The 22,234-nt window shown below is 34.6% G+C and overlaps 4 protein-coding genes across 6 annotated transcripts in view; 3 read left to right on the top strand and 1 right to left on the bottom strand.

Moving 5' to 3' along the window:
* The first annotated feature begins 1,930 nt into the window (after window positions 1-1,930).
* Window positions 1,931-6,712, top strand: LOC117986883 (ELMO domain-containing protein 2-like). The gene is made up of 2 exons (XM_034973837.2): window positions 1,931-2,719; window positions 2,947-6,712. Exons 1-2 carry the CDS (start codon window positions 2,201-2,203, stop codon window positions 3,367-3,369), a joined length of 942 nt encoding a protein of 313 aa, XP_034829728.1. The 5' UTR covers window positions 1,931-2,200; the 3' UTR covers window positions 3,370-6,712.
* On the bottom strand, window positions 3,810-13,224 carry LOC117986882 (thioredoxin domain-containing protein-like). The gene is made up of 6 exons (XM_034973836.2): window positions 12,954-13,224; window positions 6,922-7,107; window positions 5,917-6,055; window positions 5,289-5,450; window positions 4,523-4,648; window positions 3,810-4,264 (listed from the first exon to the last, which is right to left on the bottom strand). Exons 1-6 carry the CDS (start codon window positions 13,081-13,083, stop codon window positions 4,057-4,059), a joined length of 951 nt encoding a protein of 316 aa, XP_034829727.1. The 5' UTR covers window positions 13,084-13,224; the 3' UTR covers window positions 3,810-4,056.
* LOC138403091 (uncharacterized) lies at window positions 7,715-12,678 on the top strand. Of its 3 annotated transcripts, none has more exons than XM_069502167.1 (2): window positions 7,715-7,960; window positions 9,665-12,678. In XM_069502167.1, exon 2 carries the CDS (start codon window positions 9,844-9,846, stop codon window positions 11,935-11,937), a length of 2,094 nt encoding a protein of 697 aa, XP_069358268.1. In that variant the 5' UTR covers window positions 7,715-7,960; window positions 9,665-9,843; the 3' UTR covers window positions 11,938-12,678. The 3 variants fall into 3 exon arrangements, with proteins under 3 accessions (XP_069358268.1, XP_069358266.1, XP_069358267.1); XM_069502165.1 differs by having other exon boundaries at window positions 8,997-12,678; XM_069502166.1 differs by lacking the exon at window positions 7,715-7,960 and adding an exon at window positions 9,202-9,217.
* Window positions 13,225-13,798: 574 nt separating the features above from the next.
* LOC117986875 (uncharacterized) overlaps window positions 13,799-22,234 on the top strand; it is a 32,115-nt gene continuing 23,679 nt past the window's right edge. The window contains exons 1-8 of the mRNA XM_034973795.2: window positions 13,799-13,927; window positions 14,215-14,438; window positions 14,880-15,074; window positions 15,663-15,773; window positions 16,654-16,707; window positions 19,204-19,312; window positions 19,622-19,739; window positions 21,012-21,147. Coding sequence (XP_034829686.1) covers window positions 14,273-14,438; window positions 14,880-15,074; window positions 15,663-15,773; window positions 16,654-16,707; window positions 19,204-19,312; window positions 19,622-19,739; window positions 21,012-21,147 — 889 coding nt within the window. The 5' untranslated portion in view covers window positions 13,799-13,927; window positions 14,215-14,272. The remainder of the gene's footprint in view (window positions 13,928-14,214; window positions 14,439-14,879; window positions 15,075-15,662; window positions 15,774-16,653; window positions 16,708-19,203; window positions 19,313-19,621; window positions 19,740-21,011; window positions 21,148-22,234) is intronic.

Raw genomic sequence — 22,234 nt, 5'->3', positions numbered from 1 at the left:
CATCACTAATCGTCAGTCGATACTTCTTAAGTTGCTAGTTCTGCAGGCGCTACACCAGGTAAAATTGTCTGGGATTTTAAAAGCCTTATATTTTCCAAAATACATGATATAGGTACGCTAAAGCTAACTCACATCACGATAGTTTGACTCATATACTATCCTCTAATAATATTAAAATGGTCTTTCTTAGGTTTATTGAGAAAATAAAGCCTTGATAATGGAGGTATATGTACAAATCGTTTATGTCTCGTAGCGCACTAGATTTCAGTCAATGTACCAGTCAGATTTTCCTTGTAACGCACTGCGAGTAAGACAGGGAAATATTACGCCGCATTGAACGTGTTAAAAAAATACGCATTAAGTGTGCTGGGATGGTGCTGGGTGTGAACACCACAGATATGTCCAGATATGCAACTAGCGTGGCCCCCTCAGCCCCTCTCGCTCAAGCAGAGGTACTTCTTGTGAAATGATAATCCGTCTATTTTACGTTTGTGTCGGCTATTGTAGCCTAGTATACTGCAACCCACCATTGCACAATAATTACAAAAACAAAAAACAACAAAACTAATCAGTTATTTATTTACAATACTTGAGTCAACATAACCTCACTTAACATCTCATATAACAAGAGCTTAAATGCATTTAGCTATCTCGCTTTAACAGTAAGTGTCACAATAGGGCTACTTCTAATAGTCCTTATTCTGAGGTGAACACCAAAAAGAATCACTACGTTTTAAGAGACCGGACTTTCATACAAAACCGAAAATGTATGCATGGAATGCATGCTTCAATACCAATATTATAAGACTAACACTGTCAGAAAGACTGTACTGCCAACATTACCAAAAAAGGTAGGTACATAGTTAAGTACGAGTGTTTCTTGTAGGTACTATTTATTACGCAGACTAAGAATCAAGAGACTTATCAGATGCGTATATCCCTCAGAATAAGGACTGTTAGAAGTAGCCCTATTGTGACACTGACTGTTAGAGCGAGATAGCTAAATGCATTTAAGCTCTTGTTATAACGTCGTAACAAAATGATTATGCTTTGTCCTTATCACCGTGGATTTTTCTTTTGTTTGTCAAAATATATTTGTACGTGATTATTTAACAAACAAAGTGAAGTGTAGAGGGAATGACATTTCACAAGTAAGAAAATCTGCTTGAGCGAGAGGGACTGAGGGGGCCACGCTAATTGCAAATTTGGACATATCTGTGTGGTATACCCGAAAGGGACAAAACAACAAAAGAAATCATACTTACGTATGAAAGGTTATATTTCATAATTTGCGTTTCCTATAACTGTTACACAGCAATGCACAATAAATGGCTTCTACACACCTTCAATACTAATTTAAAACAGAAAACTAAATAAAAACTCGTAATATTCGCAATAAATTACTATCACAGAGATTTGTTAGACACAAACTACAACGTGCCCAACAAAAAAAAGCTAAACTATGACAAAGACAAAAAACTGTGTTTAGGTCTCTATCACTCTTCAGAGCTTACCTATACACTTAGCTTGCTCTAACAAGGTATTATTATTTTAATACCAAGTCTCCTTAATACTTAGTCTGATTTTTTTTTTTTTTTAAATTTATTTTACGGCCCTGGATAACAGTCTTTTAAGGCCTACTTAGTCTGAGACTTTTTATGACCATAGAGTAAATCTTGATAATATAGTGACAGAGAACAAACTCATTTTTGGTGTGATTTATGATTCTGTAGATGCTGATGTGTCCATTTCAGGCATCCGTGCATACAAAAATTTGCTATACGAGGCTTCGTCTGCCTGGTGAACACAGTAGACTTAGAGTAATATAGTGATATGGTGATAGCATGAATCTCTTGGATGAATGATTACCTCTATGATCTAATATGTGATAATAATGAATCTATAGAGATTACTTGTCTGTGCTATAGATTCGTGGGTGATAGTGATCTGTGACATAGAGAACAGAGAATTCAATTGATCAGATTTATATCACTCTTTTTCTCTTTTTACTGACTGATGTTTTAAAAAATACCTAGTTAAAATTCGTAGCCTTTATATCACAGATCCATTAATGAATGAGACTGGTCTACTGAATTTAGATCATTGTGCAGCTATTACTTACTAGGTATACACGACTGATTGTATAAGTGGAAACTGAAAAGTATGTAAAGGAAAAGTGAAAATTGTGAATAAATTAGAAATGGTATTTTTTAACTTTTGGTCTGTGCTTCAATGGTATTTGAGACCTTTTATAAAATGGTTTTTGCGAAAAACTACGCGTCTTTGTGAACTGCAAAGGATATGTTATGGCGATAGAGTAGGAGCTCAGAGGACGTGTAATATTGAAAAATCATTAATGTTATCACGAATGCGAGATGTAAAAGAAGTTGTTTCGTTCTTAGACGCGGTGGTAAGAGAGCGAAGATTCATTGCGTCACATTTCTCTGAGATACTCGATCCTCCAATAAATATTATTCTAAGAGTTAAGAAGATCAATCCCAAACTCCACGATGCTTTCAAACCATCATTTCGTCAGTGTCTCATACAAATCTGGAGTTACCGTCAGTTAGTTGATGAAGTGGAAGATCTTCGGTGTACACAGTATGATAGCAGTAATCCAGATCATGAAGCAAAGCTCTTGAGGTTGTGGAATTTGTTGATGCCTGACAGACCATTGGAAGCAAGGATTACTAAAGACTGGCAGGACATCGGTTTTCAGGTACAGTAAAGAAATACAACAATATTGAAACAAATTGAGTACATACCTACATATAGTCTTTAACTTTACAGATAGCCTATTATGTGTAACTCTCTAGTTGATTCAAGGAATTGTTAAATTTACTTGTAGATTACTCATACAAAATAAAAATAAATTCTTTAGTACCAATAGTATGTAAAAAACTGCAACCACAACACCACTTTCATACATATCTGTTTTCTTTTCAGGGTGATGATCCAAAAACAGACTTTCGTGGTATGGGACTCCTGGGTTTAGAAAATCTACTATACTTTGCAACAGAGTACACTCTGGCTTCAAGCCATGTTTTAAGTCACTCGTTGCACCCTAAGTATGGCTACACATATGCCATTGTGGGTATTAACTTAACGTCCATGGCTTACTATCTACTAAAGGATGGCTCTGCCAAAACTTACATGTTTAACTGTAAACAATACCTGCCCAGTATTAATTTGTTTCACAAGTTTTATTGCTATCTCTTTTATGAATTTGACAAAATGTGGATTGAATCAAAACCTGAGAATATGATGGAATTTTCTATAATATTCAAAAAGTTTGAGAATGCTGTTCGTTCTGAACTAGCAGACCCAGCATCAGTGTTTAGAATAAACATACAAGTAGACACTATATAATAAATACTTAGTACCTACTTTAGTGGAATTTTACACTTAATTTATAGCACAAACTAGAAGCTAATGAACTACCTGTGCAATGTGTTCAATTAGAGCTGTATTAAATACAATAGAAAAATAAACTTCATATTATTATGTTTGACTCTAACTGAAACAGCCCTGTATTGTAAAGAATATTGAGGAATTTTATACAATGTCTGTATGTTATAATATGTTGCCAGTAACAATATGTGTTTTGTATTTATAGTGTTCAAAAGTATAATAAAATCTTTATTTTAACTAAAACTTAAAAATAAATCTTTTATATTTTCATAAGCTTATGTGCACTTATGCTTCTGTGATCAATATTTTAATATTACTCTCAAATGTGATTACCTATTTTTAAGTTAAGTAAACCCATGACAAAATGCTTTACTATTTAACTTTAGTTAATAAAAGTCTTATGCAAAATTAATAATTTTATTAATAATTTTTTTATACTTATTTAGTATTTAAAAAAATACAAAAAGTCATTTTACTTAATATATGGGATTTTTATGCAACTTATAGGTAAGTATACCTCAGTAGTTAAAAAAAGTATTATCACATGCTCAAAAACTAGGACGGATAAATAAATGCAAAATTCCTACCCTGATAACAATATTTTTTCACTGGTCATACTAAAATATCATAAAAACCTTGACCAACTCATTTGCTCTTCTTCTCTTTCTTAACTTCTTTAGGTTCTTTAGGTTTTGTTTTTCCTGCTTTGATTAATGCTATAAGGGCTGTTATTGCAACAAGACCAAATCCTGCTAGTCCTATCTGCCAGATCCAAGGATATCTTGCTAATATATCCAAGCCAAAAGCTATGCTGAATTTGATCATTTCAACAGACCAATCTACCAATTCATCACTGAAATAAAAAAATCCACTTTTTAAGATCCATATATACATAAGGTTTTTAGTCTTTGAATTTGTTAAAGAAATATCACTTCTAACGCGTAAATTCTAACTCCTCACGCGCCATTTTAACTTTTTGTGTCAAATTTCATGACAAAAGTATGATTTTAGTGAACCGTACTTTTGACATGATAGTTGACCCATAGAGTTAAAATGGCGCGTGAGGAGACATTTTGTATGGACTATATATTATGTATTATGTTTGACTTACAATGGTGATGAAAGAAGTGGTACCGGTTCACCTTTTGAATTTTTGTACCAATCCTGGGCAAAGGAAACAAATGATTTGATATCTCTCTTTGGTAAGTCATATCGATAAACTTTTCCAAGACGGAAGCTGAAACAACCAACCAACCATTAATCACTTATAACATAATTTAATTTCAATTTAATAACTGATATTGACTCCTTTCTAATAGAAATATTTACTCATACAGCTATAATATTATGTTATGTAGATTGTAGGTATATGACACATCACACACAATTAGTGTACACAACTATCAGCAACTTACTATCTGATCCGTCTGGCTTCACTTGGGTAAAAGAAAAGATAATTATATAAGTCCCGCAAATTGCTAATGCGCGTGGCCGCCATTTTAGTGACGTCAGCACTAGACTGAAGTTTTGAGCTGATGGTAGGTATATTTTTATTTCAGCTGACGTCAAAATGACGTCATTTCGATGTTAATGAGACATGGTTCCAGCGCAATAGTAATTTGCGGGACTTATACCTTTTATATAATATCAAAGATATCATAAAACTCCAAATAGGCAATGCTCATATGATTGTATTTTAAAAAGTGAAGACAATTTCGTACGTTTGTGTGTGTGTGTGACATGTACGCGTATACACCACACAGGGGCACAGACGACAGATATTGACACAGGGTTTACAAACCTTTTGCCAACTTCAAGTCGCGCACTATACAAGCATTTAGAACTAATAAAGTTAATTAAAAAGTAGTTAAACTTACAAGAGAAAAGCTGGAAGTTTAGCAACTTTAAACCTCTTGGCTGTATTGAGCCCAGCTAGATTAGCATCAACTCTGGCAACATTAATTCGTCCACGTAATGTTGCTCCCACACTTTCCCAAACTGCATGCAACCTTTGACATTCCACACAGGATGCTCCATAACTTTAACAAAAGCATAAAAATTACATTACAAAAGATGCTAAAATACATAGTTCTTAAAATAAGAATAATAAAAAACCGGCCAAGTGCGAGTCGGACTCGCCCACGAAGTGTCTCTCGCGCAAACTATTCAGTTTAGAAAAAAATGATATTAGAAACCTCAATATCATTCTTGAAGACCTATCCATAGATACCCCACGAGTATTCATTTTTCAAAATAGAAAACACTAATTTTTAGTTCATGACCACAATTTTTTTTTGTGTGATGTAACTACAAATACACGATTTTTAGATTTTCCCCTAATGTCTGCTATACGATCTACCTACCTGCCGAATTCCATGATTCTAGGACAACGGGAAGTACCCTATAGGTTTTTTGACAGACCGACAGACAACAAAGTGATCCTATAAGGGTTCCGTTTTTCCTTTTGAGGTACGGAACCCTAAAAATAAGTAAGACAGTACTTACAACATGATAAACCAATCCCCTGTGGTAGAACCAGTAGCTGCTTGTGTCATGTGCTCAAAAATTTTATCCGTTAACTCTTTGACTGCTGGAGTCTGATTTTTTTCCAAAAACCCATAAAGTTCATTTTCCTCTGGTTCGCCTATTTTTAAATTAACACAAAAATAAATTTACATAATTAAGTGTGTATATTGCCCAATATACATAGTTATTATATTTTAAAAAAATGTTAATTTATGGTTATTTTAAGTGATATATGTATATATTGTTAAACTTTGGAACCATTCAACCATTCAATTTATAAAAAGTTTAGTCCTATAAGTTTCAAGCTAAGTAAGTTGAACATAAAACTGAACTGCCAGAAATAAAAATAGTGTCAATCTTCTCAAAGTTTACTTTTGAGACAGTATGTCCTAAATCTCATATATGAACAAATATGAATGAATATTAAATAATGACATTTAAGTTAGATCACAATTTATTATGGAACTTACTCAGGCTAAGTATTAAGGAGACTTGGCATTAAAATAATAATACCTTGTTAGAGCAAGCTAGGTGCATAGAAAAGCTCTGAAGAGTGATAGAGACATAAAACACAGTTTTTGTCTTTGTCATAGTTTAGCTTTTTTTTGTTGGGCACGTTGTACTTTGTGCCCAACAAACCTCTGTGAGATTAATTAGTAATTGTGAATATTACGAGTTTTTATTTAGTTTTCTGTTTTAAATTTAGTATTGAAGGTGTGTAGAAGCCATTTATGGTGCATTGCTGTGTAAAATAAATGATGAAACATAACCTTTTATACGTGAGTATTATTTCTTTTGTTGTTTTGTCCCTTTCAGGTATACGCGTCTGACAAGTCTCTTGTTTCTTAGTCTGAGTGGAACTTAACTTTTAAATCTCATAAATTAATATAGTGAAAAGGTTGGACGAAAATGGTCAGTCACATTTCCTCTTTCGTAGGTTAACACTATAGTAAAATTAGTGCCCAATGGAATAAGGTTTCATACCATCATAGAGCAAAGGAACTCCATGTCTGAAAAATACAACTGCCGGCTCTTTGGTTGGACTGTAGAGTCTGGATAAATGACTGTTAACTGCTTTCACAGTTAGAGCATTCATGTGCTTCACAAAATCATCATACATACTGTCAAGATTTTGTTCCAATTTATTACACACATCACAATTTGGTTTAGCTAAAACAATCAAATTAATTGTTATTAATTACTTGTGTTCAAGTAATTTAAAAAGTTTTCAAAAAACCCTGATTGCAGTTTGCACTGGATCTTTTTCAGCCCTCACATTAACCTTAAAAACCATAATACATATTTTTTGATAGTGAACTATGCGATATGATACTGAAATATGCACTATCACTGAAAAAGTACTAAAATATGCAAAAATGCAGTTGTTAGTTTTATGCAAATGCATATATTTCGATGTCTATTTATGAGTATCACATATCTTTTATCAAAATCAGTTGAGCCGTTGAATAGTTATGAGCGTACATACATACAGGTCAAACAAATACCCTCCTTTTGGGCTGGCGGGTAATAAAAAATATTACAAACAATAAAATTAATATCAATAGAAAAATGTGCAGAGGCATGCGCCCTGAGGAATGTCTTTTCTGTATCATTTTGATTTTAGTATATTACGTAGGTATTTTTTGTTGAAGCAAGAATCAGTACCCTTATTATAAATGCGAAAGTGTGTTTGTTTGTTGGTTTGTCCTTCAATCACGTCGCAACGGAGAAACGGATTAACGTGGTTTTTTGCACAGGTATAGGTCATTTGGCCGGTTTGGCGACCACAGCCTGTTCCCGACCATTTTTCAGAAAACAACCAAAAATAGTTGTAATAATAACGCAGCGATCGTTCATTTTGCTGCAAGAGCATGCTCTGTCCATCTCTTTCCCTCAAGTAAAATTTGGCTGACCCAGTATTTGTTAGTGTCTCTCAGTGAGTTGACGAATCTGAGACGGAGCGCATGTGTCGATTTTGGAGCAAAAAGTTAATAAAAAATTAGTGAGGAGGCAAACTTCAACAGTAAGTAAAACATGTTTTTAGTAAAGTTTGTGCATACTTATTGCACTTGAGGTGTTAGAGTATGATTGAAATATATCTTTGAGTCCATATTTGATTCAAAAAATGGTTTATTTAATATAAATAAAGGGTGGTCGCCAATGGGCTGACTAAAACTTAGCTTCCTTCCGTTTACGAACACATGGTCGTAAAAGAGCGGTTTTCATCGAATCTTATTTCAGCTTTTCTAACATGCAGCTTTATATGGGTGTAAATGTTATTGTTTCTTGGCATCCTAATAAACATGCTTTATTTAGATGTCAGATTGCGACCAGCAAAATATAGATAAAACCTAGAAATCTAAATGTATTAAGATAGCTAAATACAAAGTGGTCGGGAACGGATCATCTGTCGACCACCAATTTTATTACATACAAAAGTCTCAGTTTTTTGCGGGCGTATACAGACTAGTTAACGACCACGTAGTTATTTTCATTAGTTTGACTACATTTTGGTGGTCGTATACAGACTAGTTAACGACCACGTAGTTATTTTCATTAGTTTGACTACATTTTGGTGGTCGTATACAGACTAGTTAACGACCACGTAGTTATTTTCATTAGTTTGACTTCATTTTGGTGGTCGTATACAGACTAGTTAACGACCAAGTAGTTATTTTCATTAGTTTGACTACATTTTGGTGGTCGTATACCTACTGATTAGCTTGCGACTATAAGAACATCAATTTAATGTCTATATTTTGGCGATCGTTTATTGATTTAATCGCAACCAGAAATATTAATGTGATGTGGCAAAAGACCTAACTATGATCGAGAACCAACTTCTTTTCTCATACACAAATGTTTAGTGTTGTTCACGAAGATTTCTGACGATAAATTGAATTGAAACCTACTTTCTTTCTTTTATAAATAATTAAGTTCGGTATGGCCATATTATTTAAACAGTAATAAACTTATACTGTTTTCACAAAGATGTCTGACTGCGTACTAACGGGTTTGGTGCTTGGTATATGTTGCATGTGTTTTATTTCTATTTACAGATGGTTCCACCACCTAAACCGAAAAAAAATAAACAGAAAAAAGCAAACGATAAAGATAAGTTGGTATGATCTATTAAATTATTACCTAGCTTACAATAATATTATGACAATGAACCATTTTGATAGAAAGATAGGAAGTCGGTATATATTACTTCTATATAGAAGTAAGATTATCAACATTTTGGTGGAGATCCGACTTCGTTGCTTATTTTCCGGCAAGGGTATGTCATGATTTCAAGAAAGTTCATCAAATAGCAGAAGCTTCTTATACGACAACTTCAGCCTCATTATTAAAATAACCACTGAAATCATTATTAAAGTATTCATAAAATAACCCACTTTTCATCAACAACTTCGTGAATATCCAAGTACCCTTAATTAACACTGTTTAGCAACGATGATTTTATGAGGTCTTATGTATAAAAATCACCAAAGGCATACATTATTTCATCACTTGTTGCAAATACCACTAACACGTTGATATTTTCTGTTTATAATATGTATATTGCATATTTTATATACAAGTTTTTTTATAACTTGCAAATACAACTAACATGGTTACATTTTCAATTTATTTTTGCAATTACTACTAATATTATATATATTACCACTAATATGATATTTTCTGTTTTTTTAATGTACTTACTTTAGTAAAATGTATTTTGCAGAAGGCGCGGGCGGTATCAAAAAAGTCTACCATACGTAGTCTTTTCAACTACAAGGAAGAAAATTTAATGAAAGCAATAGAAGACATACAAAACAAAAAAATGGGAATAAGAGAAGCCTGCCGGTTTTATGGGGTGCCAAAAACGACCGTTTATCGTCGGGTAAAATAGCAGCGAGCAAAATGCCTAAAGTAGGCCCAGACCCTGTATTAGGTCGCGAAATTGAAGAAAAGCTATCTAAATGGCTTATAAACATGGCTAAATGTGGATTTCCACTAACTAAACAAGATCTAATAGAAAGTGTATCCAAAATCATTCGCGATTCTGGAATTAAAAACCCTTTTAAGGAGGGTAAGCCAGGTGATACTTGGTACCACAACTTCTTAAAACGACATCCCGAAATTAGTATTAGAGTACCAGAAGGCATTAACAATGCCCGAGCCGCAGTAACCGAGACCCGCATAAGGTCGTGGTTCAAGGAATTGAGAGATTATATGGCGTCTATTGCTGCTTTGGACATATTTGAAGAACCAGACAGGATATTTAACGGAGATGAAACCGGATTCTCTCTGTGCCCAAAGAGTGGTAAAGTTTTGGGACCTAGAGGATACAAAAACGTATATGTAATTAAACAAAATAATGAAAAAGAAAATATCACTGTATTGGTGGTATTTACAGCAAGTGGTAAATTATGCCCACCCCTTGTAATATTCCCCTACGTAAGACCTCCTAAGGCTATCATTGATAATATGCCAGAATCATGGGTACTTGGACGTTCCGAAAGCGGTTGGATGAAGAGCGAAGTCTTCTATGAATATGTATGTAATGATTTGAATGATTGGATAGCCAAAAGCGGTATCAAAAAGCCTGTGATTCTATTTATAGACGGGCACAAGTCTCATATGACATACTCATTGAGTGAGTTTTGTGACCAAAATGGCATAATATTATATGCCTTACCAGCTAACACAACGCATATGCTTCAGCCGGCTGACGTAAGCGTGTTTAGGCCGCTGAAGCAAAAGTGGAAAAATACTGTAAGGAATTGGCAGGTTCGCCCTGAGAACATTAACAAAACCATTACTAAACTTAATTTTTGTGAAATTCTTAAAGAGACTTTCACTTTAATTGACTTGGACGAGACCATCAAAAATGGGTTTCGAAAATGTGGGTTGTACCCCTTAAATGAAAATAACGTAGACTACACAAAATGTGTCAAGGACTTACAGAAACTAATAAGTCCAACATCAAATAGAGCAAAAACGGTGTATGCAAGAGATTTCGATGCAGCCTTGAAGGTTATATCATTAATCCAGACAGACTTGGCCAGTCGAAATATTGAAGTAACGCCTATTCTGGAAGAAATTGAGAAGGCTAGAGCAAAATTCATCGAAAATCGCCGTTCCAAGTCAAAGACGCCTCGAACATCTGCAACTTCTAATCAGAGTTCGAGCATACTTGAAGACCTCGTGACTGAAACGAACTGTGCAGTTACTCCAGACAATTTAAACTTTGATGAGCCTGGAATCGTGCCACAAACTACTGCTTGTTCCAGCCTGAATAATCCCTCTAATTTCAGCTCAAATATTGATATTTTTACACTACAAGCTCCAAGTTGCAACCCAAATATTGACACTATTACGCCACCAGCTCCTGCTTCATGTTCAAGCCCGAATATCAACATTTTGACCACAGAACTAATTACTGATGCTGCAAATATAAGTTTACCTCAACCTGGCTCATATATATCTTTAGACGATATATCGGTTTTGCCATTTTCTGAACTCGAAATATCACAAACACAAAATGACATGTCTTTTGATGATATCTTCGAAAAACATTTACATTTTCCGGAGCCACCAGCACCAAAAGATAAAAAGATTGGACCTAAATTACCTAGTGCAATTTCTTCTAAAGCTTGGAGAGCTTATTACCAAAAAAAAGACCAAGATAAAGAAAATTTAGAAATGGAAAAATCACAAAAGCGACAATTAAAAGCAGAAGAAAAAGATAGGAAAGCTAAAGAAAAAGAGAAAAGAATAAAGAAAAAAAGGACAGTGGTGAAGAGCACCTCAAAAAAGGAGGTTTTGCAATGCAGCCAATGTTATGAAGACTTGATAAGCGACGTTGAGGATGATTCGGAAAAAAATATCGGCTGTGATAAATGCGTCCGCTGGTTCCATCTAAAATGTACAATGTTGGAACAAGTTCCATATATTGAAGCAGCAATATCGGATTACATATGCCCATTTTGTATGCAAGATAATAATAAGTAATTTATATAATAATATAATTTTTTATTGTATTAATATTAATAATAATCATAATTAATTACTTTTGTCCATTATATTCTAATTTCGATAAAAAATTATTGCTTAGTTATTTTTGATAACATATTGATTAATAATTTATAGAAGAAGTAAATAAACGTGATATTTAAAAAAAATCATAATTAATTATGTTTTCCCACTATCTATTTTCGATACGATATTATTACTTAGTTATTTTTGTTAGTTTTTTTGATAAACATATTGATTAATAATTAATAGAAGAAATAAATAAACGTGATATCAGAGAAAATATTGTTATTTTTATTTTTGACTTTAAATAAATACATCGAAAGCTCCTTTTTCAGTGGCATTTAAATGGTCGTAAACTGACGAAAGTGTGGCCGTGAACTAACGAAGAATGGTCGTAAACTGAAAAAAACGCCCTTTTTGATAAATCGGAATATTGCTAATAATAGAGAAATTAAAATGCTTAAAACATATAGTGATTAATTTCTTTAATGCTTTTTTTATCGATTTAAGTTGTAATATCGGCTAAAAAGGTATATTTTGAAGAGCTACGTAACTTTAAAGACACCAAGTCGACTAACTGGTCGTGAAAGGGCCGAGTGACCCTAGTCAAAGACGGAGAGTGACATAGGCTAATTTTTATGCCGAAAAATCAACGAGTTCCCACGGGATTTTTAAAGACCTAAATCCACGCGAACGAAGTCGCGGGCATCAGCTAGTAGGATAATAATTATTGTTACCTCTCTTCACGTCAATTCGTTGCTCCGTTGCGACGTGATTAAAGGACAAACCAATAAACCAACAAACAAACACACTTTCGTTGGGTAAAAATTGTTGTTGTTAAAAGTTGGGTAAAAATCTGACCCAGGTACCCAAGTACATAATAAGTTTCAAAAATCTTCAGAACGCGCCGCCCGCCGAGCCTGTTTTGCACGTTAGGTTCGGAATTTATTAGCATCTTTTAGAGGAACACCAGGTTGTACTTTAATACTTACAAAACAATACAATCAACTTTTCCTCTTCTTTTATCAGTTGCAGTAACTCATCATCGCTTACATTTTGCAAAGTTTGACATTGCACTTTCAAGATTATAAAACACAACAAACAAAACGACAAAATATGCATTATGCAATAGTTGCTACTTTCTTTCTTTAAACTAATTTTCAGCGCTTATTTTAAAAGATAGGTTAATTTAGATATTTATAAATGTTTGTTTTTCCCATTGACAATTTATTGACAATCCACGCTGGCTCAACAGGCTCAACCATAGAATATAGATAAGATACGTACAGACTACAGTACAAGTCTCAGACAAATCAATTACAAGTTGTATAAGTCGTGTTCGTTTGCTGTCCTTTGTGTCTGCAATCATAATATATTATGTGCGATTTTGTGTTCTAAATTCTATTAAGAACTTAGGTACCATCTGTTCTGAGGACCAGACCAACTAAACAAGACACAAGGCCTTAAAGGACTGTTATCCAGGGCCGTAAAATAAATAATAAATAAAAAAAAACAAGACACAGAGTAAAGACTCTTGGAAGTTGGGACCCCTAGAGGAAGCTTCATTCAATTCAAGACCTTTTAAGAGAGAATTAATATGCTTCATACAAGCATGGAATTAAAGGCCTTGTATATTCAATGTAGGTGGGCCTTAAAGAACTGACATCCAGGGCCGTAAGATAAATTAAAAAAAAAACAAGCATGGAATGACTTGACAACGTAGATAGCTTGACAAGTGGTTGACAATGACATGTACCATTTGATAATGACGTTTAATAATTTTAATTTGAACTTTGAAGAACAATACACAAATCGTTTATTGGATTAGTAATTAGATAAGGCTAGCTTTAAGTTTTATTGTATTAAAAAAAAAAAAAAAAAAAAAAAAAAAATCGTTTATATCAATTTGTATTTGAGACACGAGATATTAAATTAAAAAACTACTTGAGACTTCCTCTGTTCAAAGGTAATTACTTAACATCAAGTATGATCTTGCCGAGAACAAGGCATGAACTTATATTTTATCGTTGAGTGCACTCCAACTGTTGCTATTTGTTTTTGTTTTGAGTTATCATATTTGTAACCGCCCTAAAAGTAGCGATTGATCTAACAAGTAACTCGAGATTTGATGTTAAGGTTAGCAGATGTTAGCCTTGTACTCCAGCAAAGTAGGTTGCGGTGCTGTCATTTGTTACGACTGACGATATTTTTAAAAAGGACTAAGTTTATGAGTCATCGTCTTTACTTAAACAGGAGTTCGGGCGCGTCGTGTTGACCTGTTAGCAGTGTAGTGTAACACAGTGAGGTAATCATGGCTGAAATTGAAGAGAAGGTGATAATGACTCCAAAGAGTAAAACCCCAACATCCACAGTGCTGATTGTTGAAAGGAAAGTGATTGAAGCAGAGCCAAGCGACAAAACTCATGTGGCTGGAGGTGACCATACAGGGATCATAATCAATAAGGAAAAAGTTTATGGTAATCCAGTTTATTATGTCAATTAATTTTACATGTTACTAAATATAATATTTTCCTCCTGATAATTTCATCTGATAAACTTATCAAAAAATACCTGCTACAGTGGATTTGTTCCAAAAACCTATATTGATAAACTTAATACAATGTTTCAGTCTATTTTTTCTTTTCTCAACAATGAAACAAATTTTGATAAAAGCACAGAGGTAGGTGCAACTAGAATACTTTGTATCACACTAAAGCAAAGAACTCTCAGTTCCTAACTGAAAAGAGCAACCGCCGAGTTTCTTGCTGGTTCTTCTCGGTAGGAACAGTATTCCGAACCAGTGGTAAATTAAACTAGTTAATGGTTCAAAAGCACTTGTAATAAGTCTACTTGAATAAAATATATTCTATTCTATTCTAACATGATTAATATTTAACTTTTTTGTTTCTTGTTTTCAGAAAATGGTGTAACTGAACCCTGCCATGCTCAACTGGAGTTTTGTGTGTATTTGGTGTCAGCGGTGACCGGTAACCACACACGAGAGGCAAGAGCACTCAGGTTTTGGTTTAAACCTAATGTGTCCCTTGATGATGGCCCACATGAAGCCCAGGCCTTTTTCCGAGAACTCGTTAGTCCTCAGGACTTTCCTAAAGGTATACTTTATTTTATAAGCAAACTAGCTTATTCGCGCCACTTTGTCCGCATAGACTAATCAATCCCCTAAAAAACAAATTTCAATTCCCTATTTTACCCCTTTAGGGGATGAATTTTCGAAAATCCTTTCTTGGCTGATGTTCATGTAATAATAGCCTGATCTGATCTGAATACCAAATTTTAAGTCCAATCTGTCCAGTGGTTTGAGTTGTGCGATGATAGATCAGTCAGTCATGACTGACCACAGAATATTTAATAGTAATTTACTGACACAGGAGGCCCAGTGCTCACTCTGTAAAGATGTTTACATAAATAGGGACTCTTGTTATGACATAATAAAGTGCAATTCAGCTCGCACAGTACTGATGTCTAAAGTTTAACAAATGCCTCTCTTTCTATCATAAACTCTTTTCTCTCTTTCTTATGAGATTTAAGAGGATCAAGAGACTACCTCTTTGTAATATTAGTGCACATCTTGAAGTATGCCCAATAATGTAGAATAAGAACCAATAAACTTGTATAAATAAAATACTTCCATGATAATATGCTTATTGCCTGTTTTATTCTTATATTTTTCTTGTTTACAGATTATGTGGGATTTATTAAGAAGATAATAAAATTAATGCAAAACAAATATCACCAATTGAAACTATTAGAAGTTGAATTAAGACAAGAAGGTACAGGTCCTCCACCACCAGGTTAGTATCACTACATAAAATAAAGGAAAGGCAAAGCTGGCAAAAATACTCCATAATTTTTATTAAATTACTAGATGATACCCGCGACTTCGTTCGCGTGGATTTAATTTTTTTTAATCCCGTGGGATCTCTTTGATTTTCCGGGATAAAAAGTAGCCTATGTCCTTCCCCAGGATGCAAGATATCTCTGTACCAAATTTTGTCAAAGTTGGTTGAACTATTGGGCTGTGAAAAGCTAGCAGACAGACAGACACACTTTCGCATTTATAATATTAGTATGGAGTACGGATTATGTGTAGTGTAATCCACACGGATGAATTCACAGGCATAGATTCCCACAACTTTGTTAGTGTGGATTTAGGGTTTCCCTTTAAAATTTCTCAAAATCCTTTCATATTGCAGTTCGTGTTATAGGGAGAAACTATTGTACAGGCAAAATTCCAAGTTTCTAGCTCCACCAGTTTAGGCTGTGCAGTGTCTATCAGTCAGTACTGTTTTATTTTATTGTGTAGATGGTGGTGGGACAAGTCAGCTTATTAACCATAAGGTCAGTTACATTTCAGACGGTCAAATTATAGTTAAAGCTAAAACTAAATTTGACCAACAAACACAAACAAAATTTTGTTGCACAAGTCAGTAATTTTGTACCTTCATGGTAACTTTTAGGTACAGTTTTGTGACTTTTGCAACTTTTCTTGGTGATAATTAACCATAACATTAAACTTAACTTAGCAGCCTGATGTGCAACTTGCCCTTAAAGGCTTTAAATTTTATTTGTTTTATTCTATTAATTTAAAAAATATTAAATTATTTATGTACATATCAAGACATTTTTATGTGTGCAGTTAATATAATATTATTTTTTTATTCTGTGCCACAGAAGTGAATGGTGATATTACGAGTAAGACAGTTATATACAAGTATGATAATGGTTGTATGTATTTCATTAGAATATTATATAAAAGCATGCTGTGTTTTCTGAAAGTTAAGATTGCAAATAATACTATTAAAATATTAGTTTTTAAGAAAACATAACATGTTCAATGAACATTTTTTTATTTTACACTAAAAATAAGTATTAAATCATTGCACTATAATATACCAAATTAAACAAACGACAAATATATGTATTTAAAGTTAAAAGCAAGTTTTTACAGACTTTTTAGGGTTCCGAAAAAAGGAACCCTCACTTTGTGGCTTGTCAGTCTGTTATGTCTGTCAAAGCCCATCAAGGGAGTCCAATCTAAAGGTTACTTCCCCTTGACCTAAAATCATGAAATTTGGCATGTAACATGTCATGTTTTAATCTTATATAACACAAATAAAGGCAGTAAAGGGAAAAATCCGGAAACCATGAATTTGTGGTTACATAAAAAAAAGCGTTAGGTATTTCTTGTACGATAATATGGAACCCTTCGTGTGCGAGTCGTACTCGCCGCACGTACATGACCGGTTTTTTTGTAAAGCTGATAAGTACTACTTGGGCATTGTCAACATCGTGATAATATGAAGTCTTGTAGCTCTTAAGGCGAAATGGGATCGCAAAGGCAAATGTATCGAAAAGTCTGGGCCGCTCGAGCGCTAATTTGTTGCACGCTTTTTACAAATATTTATATTTAAAATTATATGTGCTCTGTTGCCATAAAATAATACCGTAATCCCTTAGTATTAAACGTTGAACGTAAATACGAAATTTTATTGAAATTAGTTTTATATTGATTGAATAAAACTGTTTTCTCTTATATTTTGGGGAAGCTTCGCGATTTTTTTGCCAGCCCAATTGTGCCAATCGTATTTTGGCTCTCGTAATTCACCTAAAAATATCTTTAACTTTTATAATATTTAAAAAAAAGTTTTTAAGGTCAAAACTTGATTCTTTGAACATCCAAAATGTGTCTCATCAACACCGCTTTTGGGACGCATATCGCCTTAAGTCTGTTCTTACGATATCAATTTTTTTGTCTTTATTTGTATTTGTCAGTTGTTTATTTTCTTATACACATCTCAAGAATGATGAATGACGAACACCTCTTGTTATTTTCAATTAACATATTTTAACTTATAAAAGTGTCTTATGACATTCAATGTTTCCTTGTATGTTTTACCATTTAGCACAAGTTTGAAGTTAGACACATTGGTGTACAATACTCGCCAGAAAGTGATGTACAACGGCCTTTAGAATGACATTTCGACTTTGTAGAGCGTTGTCTATGTCACTTATACTTATATGACGTTTTGTCGGTCTTAACGACAGAAACAATGCTCTACAAATCCGCTATCCCCTTCTAGAGGTTACATAACTTTCTGCAGCGTACTGTATGTACTTGATTTGATTGATATGTTATTATATTATGTGATATAGAAATAGAACCTCATAGTTTTTCACATTAAAAAGCATGCTTGTTGCCATCAAAATCAATATAATGTTGCTTTTTGATTTATTTCTACGTCTCTTTGGCGGACCGAAGGGGCACGAGAGAATTTAACCACGCGATTATGGTTGTTCAGTTGCCCCCTGTTTTCTGCGATTTTTCCCCCACTACGCCGCTTTTTGCTGGACACTGCAACTCTTTCCGCTAGGGAAATTGTACAATGAAATTTGTGAAAACCACTACAGCAATTGAGTTAAAGTTAGAGATTTCCGGACAACTGATTTAGTAATATTATACTTATTTAGAAAAGTTAGACGCCATACTTATTACTCATAGGACATTCACTGACAAAAAGTCTATATAAAATATTTTATAACCACCTCCTTGGCTTAGCATAATGGTCTTAAAAGCGGGATGAGAAATCACAAATTCCGAAGTGCGAAGGCGCCGAAATCGAACTTGGAACCTTCCACATAAGACCACGTTCTCACCACTCTGCCAAGGAGGTTTGTAATTTTTTTTTTTTTTTTTTTAATATATATATATATAAATTATTATGGGTCTGGGTTTAATAAACAATCCGCAATACCCCTAACTTATTAACTTATTATCATATAAAAAGTGTTTTTAAATAAATCATATTTGTCCAGACATTTAGACATTTTGTTTCTTTTCCTGTGCGCATGGCGAAATAATTTGATGTCTTATATGCATATTAATATTAATTGATATAATAGCTAATATTTTTTATAGATTTATTCTACTTTTATTCTATTTTTGTTATTATAATATATAAAACACAAAAAATGTTTCTATCTATGTCTATGACAAAATAAAACAATGCAGTAAGCACATTATTTTTTTAGCGTAGCGTACACGCTGGGTACCCGCTAGTATATAAATAATATCATTCAAAGCTTGTACATAGAAAATACAGTATATAAAAAAAACAGGACAGAAGTTGTATCAAATAGATTCCTATTTTACTATAGGTATAATAACTTGGTTATTTATATACAATTTACTTTTACAGTATTATATGAAAATGTTTATTTCAGCGTTTATTGACGACAGTATAGTGAATCAAACACACATATCAGAACAAAGGGTACTAGATATGATTGAAAATGCATACCCTAATCCTCTCTCTGTCGAAGACTTCGTAACGTGAGTATGATATATCTTTGTTAAGTAATAAAAGAAAAACACATTGTCATCAGTAAGTTTTTGGAAATGGTAATTATCCACATAGTTAAAAAAAATTGTATTTGTAGTATTTGGAGCAATTTTCCGATTTTTTTGTTGAAGCAATTGTATCCAATCGTTTTTCTATATCCTAACGAATTTAGAATAAATACTCAAAAAGCGTAAATAATCAAATATCAAAGTTATTGTTTTTATAGTTTTAAAATTATGGGCTTCGATATGTCGCAAATTTTTCAATATCGGGCCTTAAATAATGAGTGCCATTTTCAGTGCAGGAAAGTGGTCAAAGGCCGATGTGAAAGACGCATTAGAGTCCTTAGAAGAGAAGGGGTTGACACGTCTAATGTCAGATGGCATCTACGTGCGACAACATAGTATCGACACCCAGGTAAATAATTAAATTCAAATTATTCAATTTATTTTATGTAAGACTGCTCTGAGCAGATCCATAGGAAACCAGAGTGACCGACATAGCTCAGCGGGTTGCGAAGTTCGAAAAACCGATAGACGTTGGGGTCCCAAGGTGCTGGAATGGCGAGCTCGCTCCGAAAAGCGCAGCGTTGGACGACAGCAGTTACTCTTTTCAAATTATAAAAGAAGAACTGAAATCTTAGCCGGTGGCTTCAGCACCATCATTTATACTACTTATAAAATATGCGGAAAGATCTCGAAGATGCTGTATACCTATTATCCCATGAAAGCCCCTATCAATCCTCTATTAATGGAAGGGGCTAAGAACCTCTTTAGTGAGGATTACGACGTAAAGAGAGAGAAAGGGAAAGAGCAGATAATATTGTTGAGTTTGTGCATTCCCATAGGCTAGGTCTCCATACCTAAAAACTAAAAAAAGTTTCGGCCGAACAAGTTTTCTAATACAATTTGCAGGTGCCCTGAAAATTTGGATGAATAACTCCAAGTAATTTTAATTCCTTGCACTGCCACCGTCGCGCGTCATTACTTGTGATGCTTAAGTAAATTTTCTTTGAATAAAAGAGCTTTTAGTAGATTGCCTTCGTGATCGCCATCGCGGCTTTTAAATGATGCATAATCTTATTTTAAAACAAATGAGTAAAGTGCATGTAATGTAATCAACTTATGTATGTGCGTCATTCTTAAATTAAGTCACATTTGGCACGTGTGTTACTACGATTATTTATTACACTTGTAATACAAGAGTTGTGCGTACATACAAAAACACTGTATTTTTGTATGCAGTTTTTTGTCAAAGCTGACCCTTGTGTTTTACGAGATACAGTGTTCTATGACCATTTGAAGTTTGTCAGTATTTTAAAGATTTAATTGAAATATTGAAGTGTTAAATCATATCATGCGAGGACCTCATTTATCGCTGTTACCACAAAACACTAACTGTAGATACAATGTATTGTCTTGGCATGCCAGCGCCATGGTCGAAACTCGGTCAAAAGAACATTATTTGTAACATGACGTTTAAGTCACATCTGAGGTATTTGATTCCATTTGTGACCGGTCGAATGACGACCTGGAGAACATCAATTGAGAATCGAACCCGGAACCTCCCATATATAAGATCCTGCAGCGCTCACCACTGCGCCAGGGAAGTCGTTAAACCTAATATTCGCCAATATTCAATCAAAATAGATTGAACCGAGATAGGTTATATAAAGCTTCTCTTCCCTAGGTGGTGAAACAAATGCCCACGCTATGCTCATCCCGGCAACCCACGATAGCAGTAGTGACGGCCCTCTACTGCGAGAAGCAAGCAGTCGACGCCATGATGGATAACCAAGAGACTTTTGTGCGGTACACTACAGTTGGTGAGTACTTAATACTTGCTAGTTACCCGTGCCATCAAATAGAAACAAATGCCCACGCTATGCTTATCCTGGCAACCCACGATAGCAGTAGTGACGGCCCTGTACTGCGAGAAGCAAGCAGTCGACGCCATGATGGATAACCAAGAGACTTTTGTGCGGTACACTACAGTTGGTGAGTACTTAATACTTGCTAGTTACCCGTGCCGTCAAATAGAAACAAATGCCCACGCTATGCTCATCCCGGCAACCCACGATAGCAGTAGTGACGGCCCTCTACTGCGAGAAGCAAGCAGTTGACGCCATGATGGATAACCAAGAAACTTTTGTGCGGTACACTACAGTTGGTGAGTACTTAATACTTGCTAGTTACCCGTGCCGTCAAATAGAAACAAATGCCCACGCTATGCTCATCCCGGCAACCCACGATAGCAGTAGTGACGGCCCTCTACTGCGAGAAGCAAGCAGTCGACGCCATGATGGATAACCAAGAGACTTTTGTGCGGTACACTACAGTTGGTGAGTACTTAATACTCGCTAGTTACCCATCCGTAGAATAGAAACTAATGCCGACACTATGCTCATCCCGGCAACCCACGGTAGCAGTAGTAACGGCCCTCTACTGCGAGAAGCAAGCAGTCGACGCCATGATGGATAACCAAGAGACTTTTGTGCGGTACACTACAGTTGGTGAGTACTTAATACTCGCTAGTTACCCATCCGTAGAATAGAAACTAATGCCGACACTATGCTCATCCCGGCAACCCACGGTAGCAGTAGTAACGGCCCTCTACTGCGAGAAGCAAGCAGTCGACGCCATGATGGATAACCAAGAGACTTTTGTGCGGTATACTACAGTTGGTGAGTACTTAATACTTGCTAGTTACCCGTTCGTAAAATGGAAACAAATGCCGACACTATGCTCATCCCGGCAACCCACGATAGCAGTGGTGACGGCCTTCTACAGCGAGAAGCAAGCAGTTGACGCCATGATGGATAACCAAGAGACGTTTGTGCGGTATGAACGTAAACCTGCATCATCATCATCATCATTAACCAATAGACGTCCACTGCTGGACATAGGTCTCTT

This window comes from Maniola hyperantus, chromosome 12 (assembly GCF_902806685.2).
Source record: "Maniola hyperantus chromosome 12, iAphHyp1.2, whole genome shotgun sequence".
Taxonomy (NCBI): Eukaryota; Metazoa; Arthropoda; class Insecta; order Lepidoptera; family Nymphalidae; genus Maniola; species Maniola hyperantus.
The sequence above is the reverse complement of the archived record's forward strand: the minus strand, read 5'-3'. Positions and strand labels throughout refer to the sequence as shown.

Bases quoted from the DNA above. Each gene is read 5' to 3' on its own strand.
- LOC117986882 (XM_034973836.2), bottom strand. From the start codon at position 13,083: ATGCATATTTTGTCGTTTTGTTTGTTGTGTTTTATAATCTTGAAAGTG. The intron at 6,056-6,921 runs GTATGAAACCTT...ATTTAAAAATAG, and splicing joins AGTTCCTTTGCTCTATGATG to GCGAACCAGAGGAAAATGAA. The intron at 4,649-5,288 runs GTAAGTTTAACT...TGGTTGTTTCAG, and splicing joins AAACTTCCAGCTTTTCTCTT to CTTCCGTCTTGGAAAAGTTT.
- LOC138403091 (XM_069502167.1), top strand. From the start codon at position 9,844: ATGCCTAAAGTAGGCCCAGACCCTGTATTAGGTCGCGAAATTGAAGAA.
- LOC117986883 (XM_034973837.2), top strand. From the start codon at position 2,201: ATGGTATTTTTTAACTTTTGGTCTGTGCTTCAATGGTATTTGAGACCT. The intron at 2,720-2,946 runs GTACAGTAAAGA...TTTTCTTTTCAG, and splicing joins GGCAGGACATCGGTTTTCAG to GGTGATGATCCAAAAACAGA.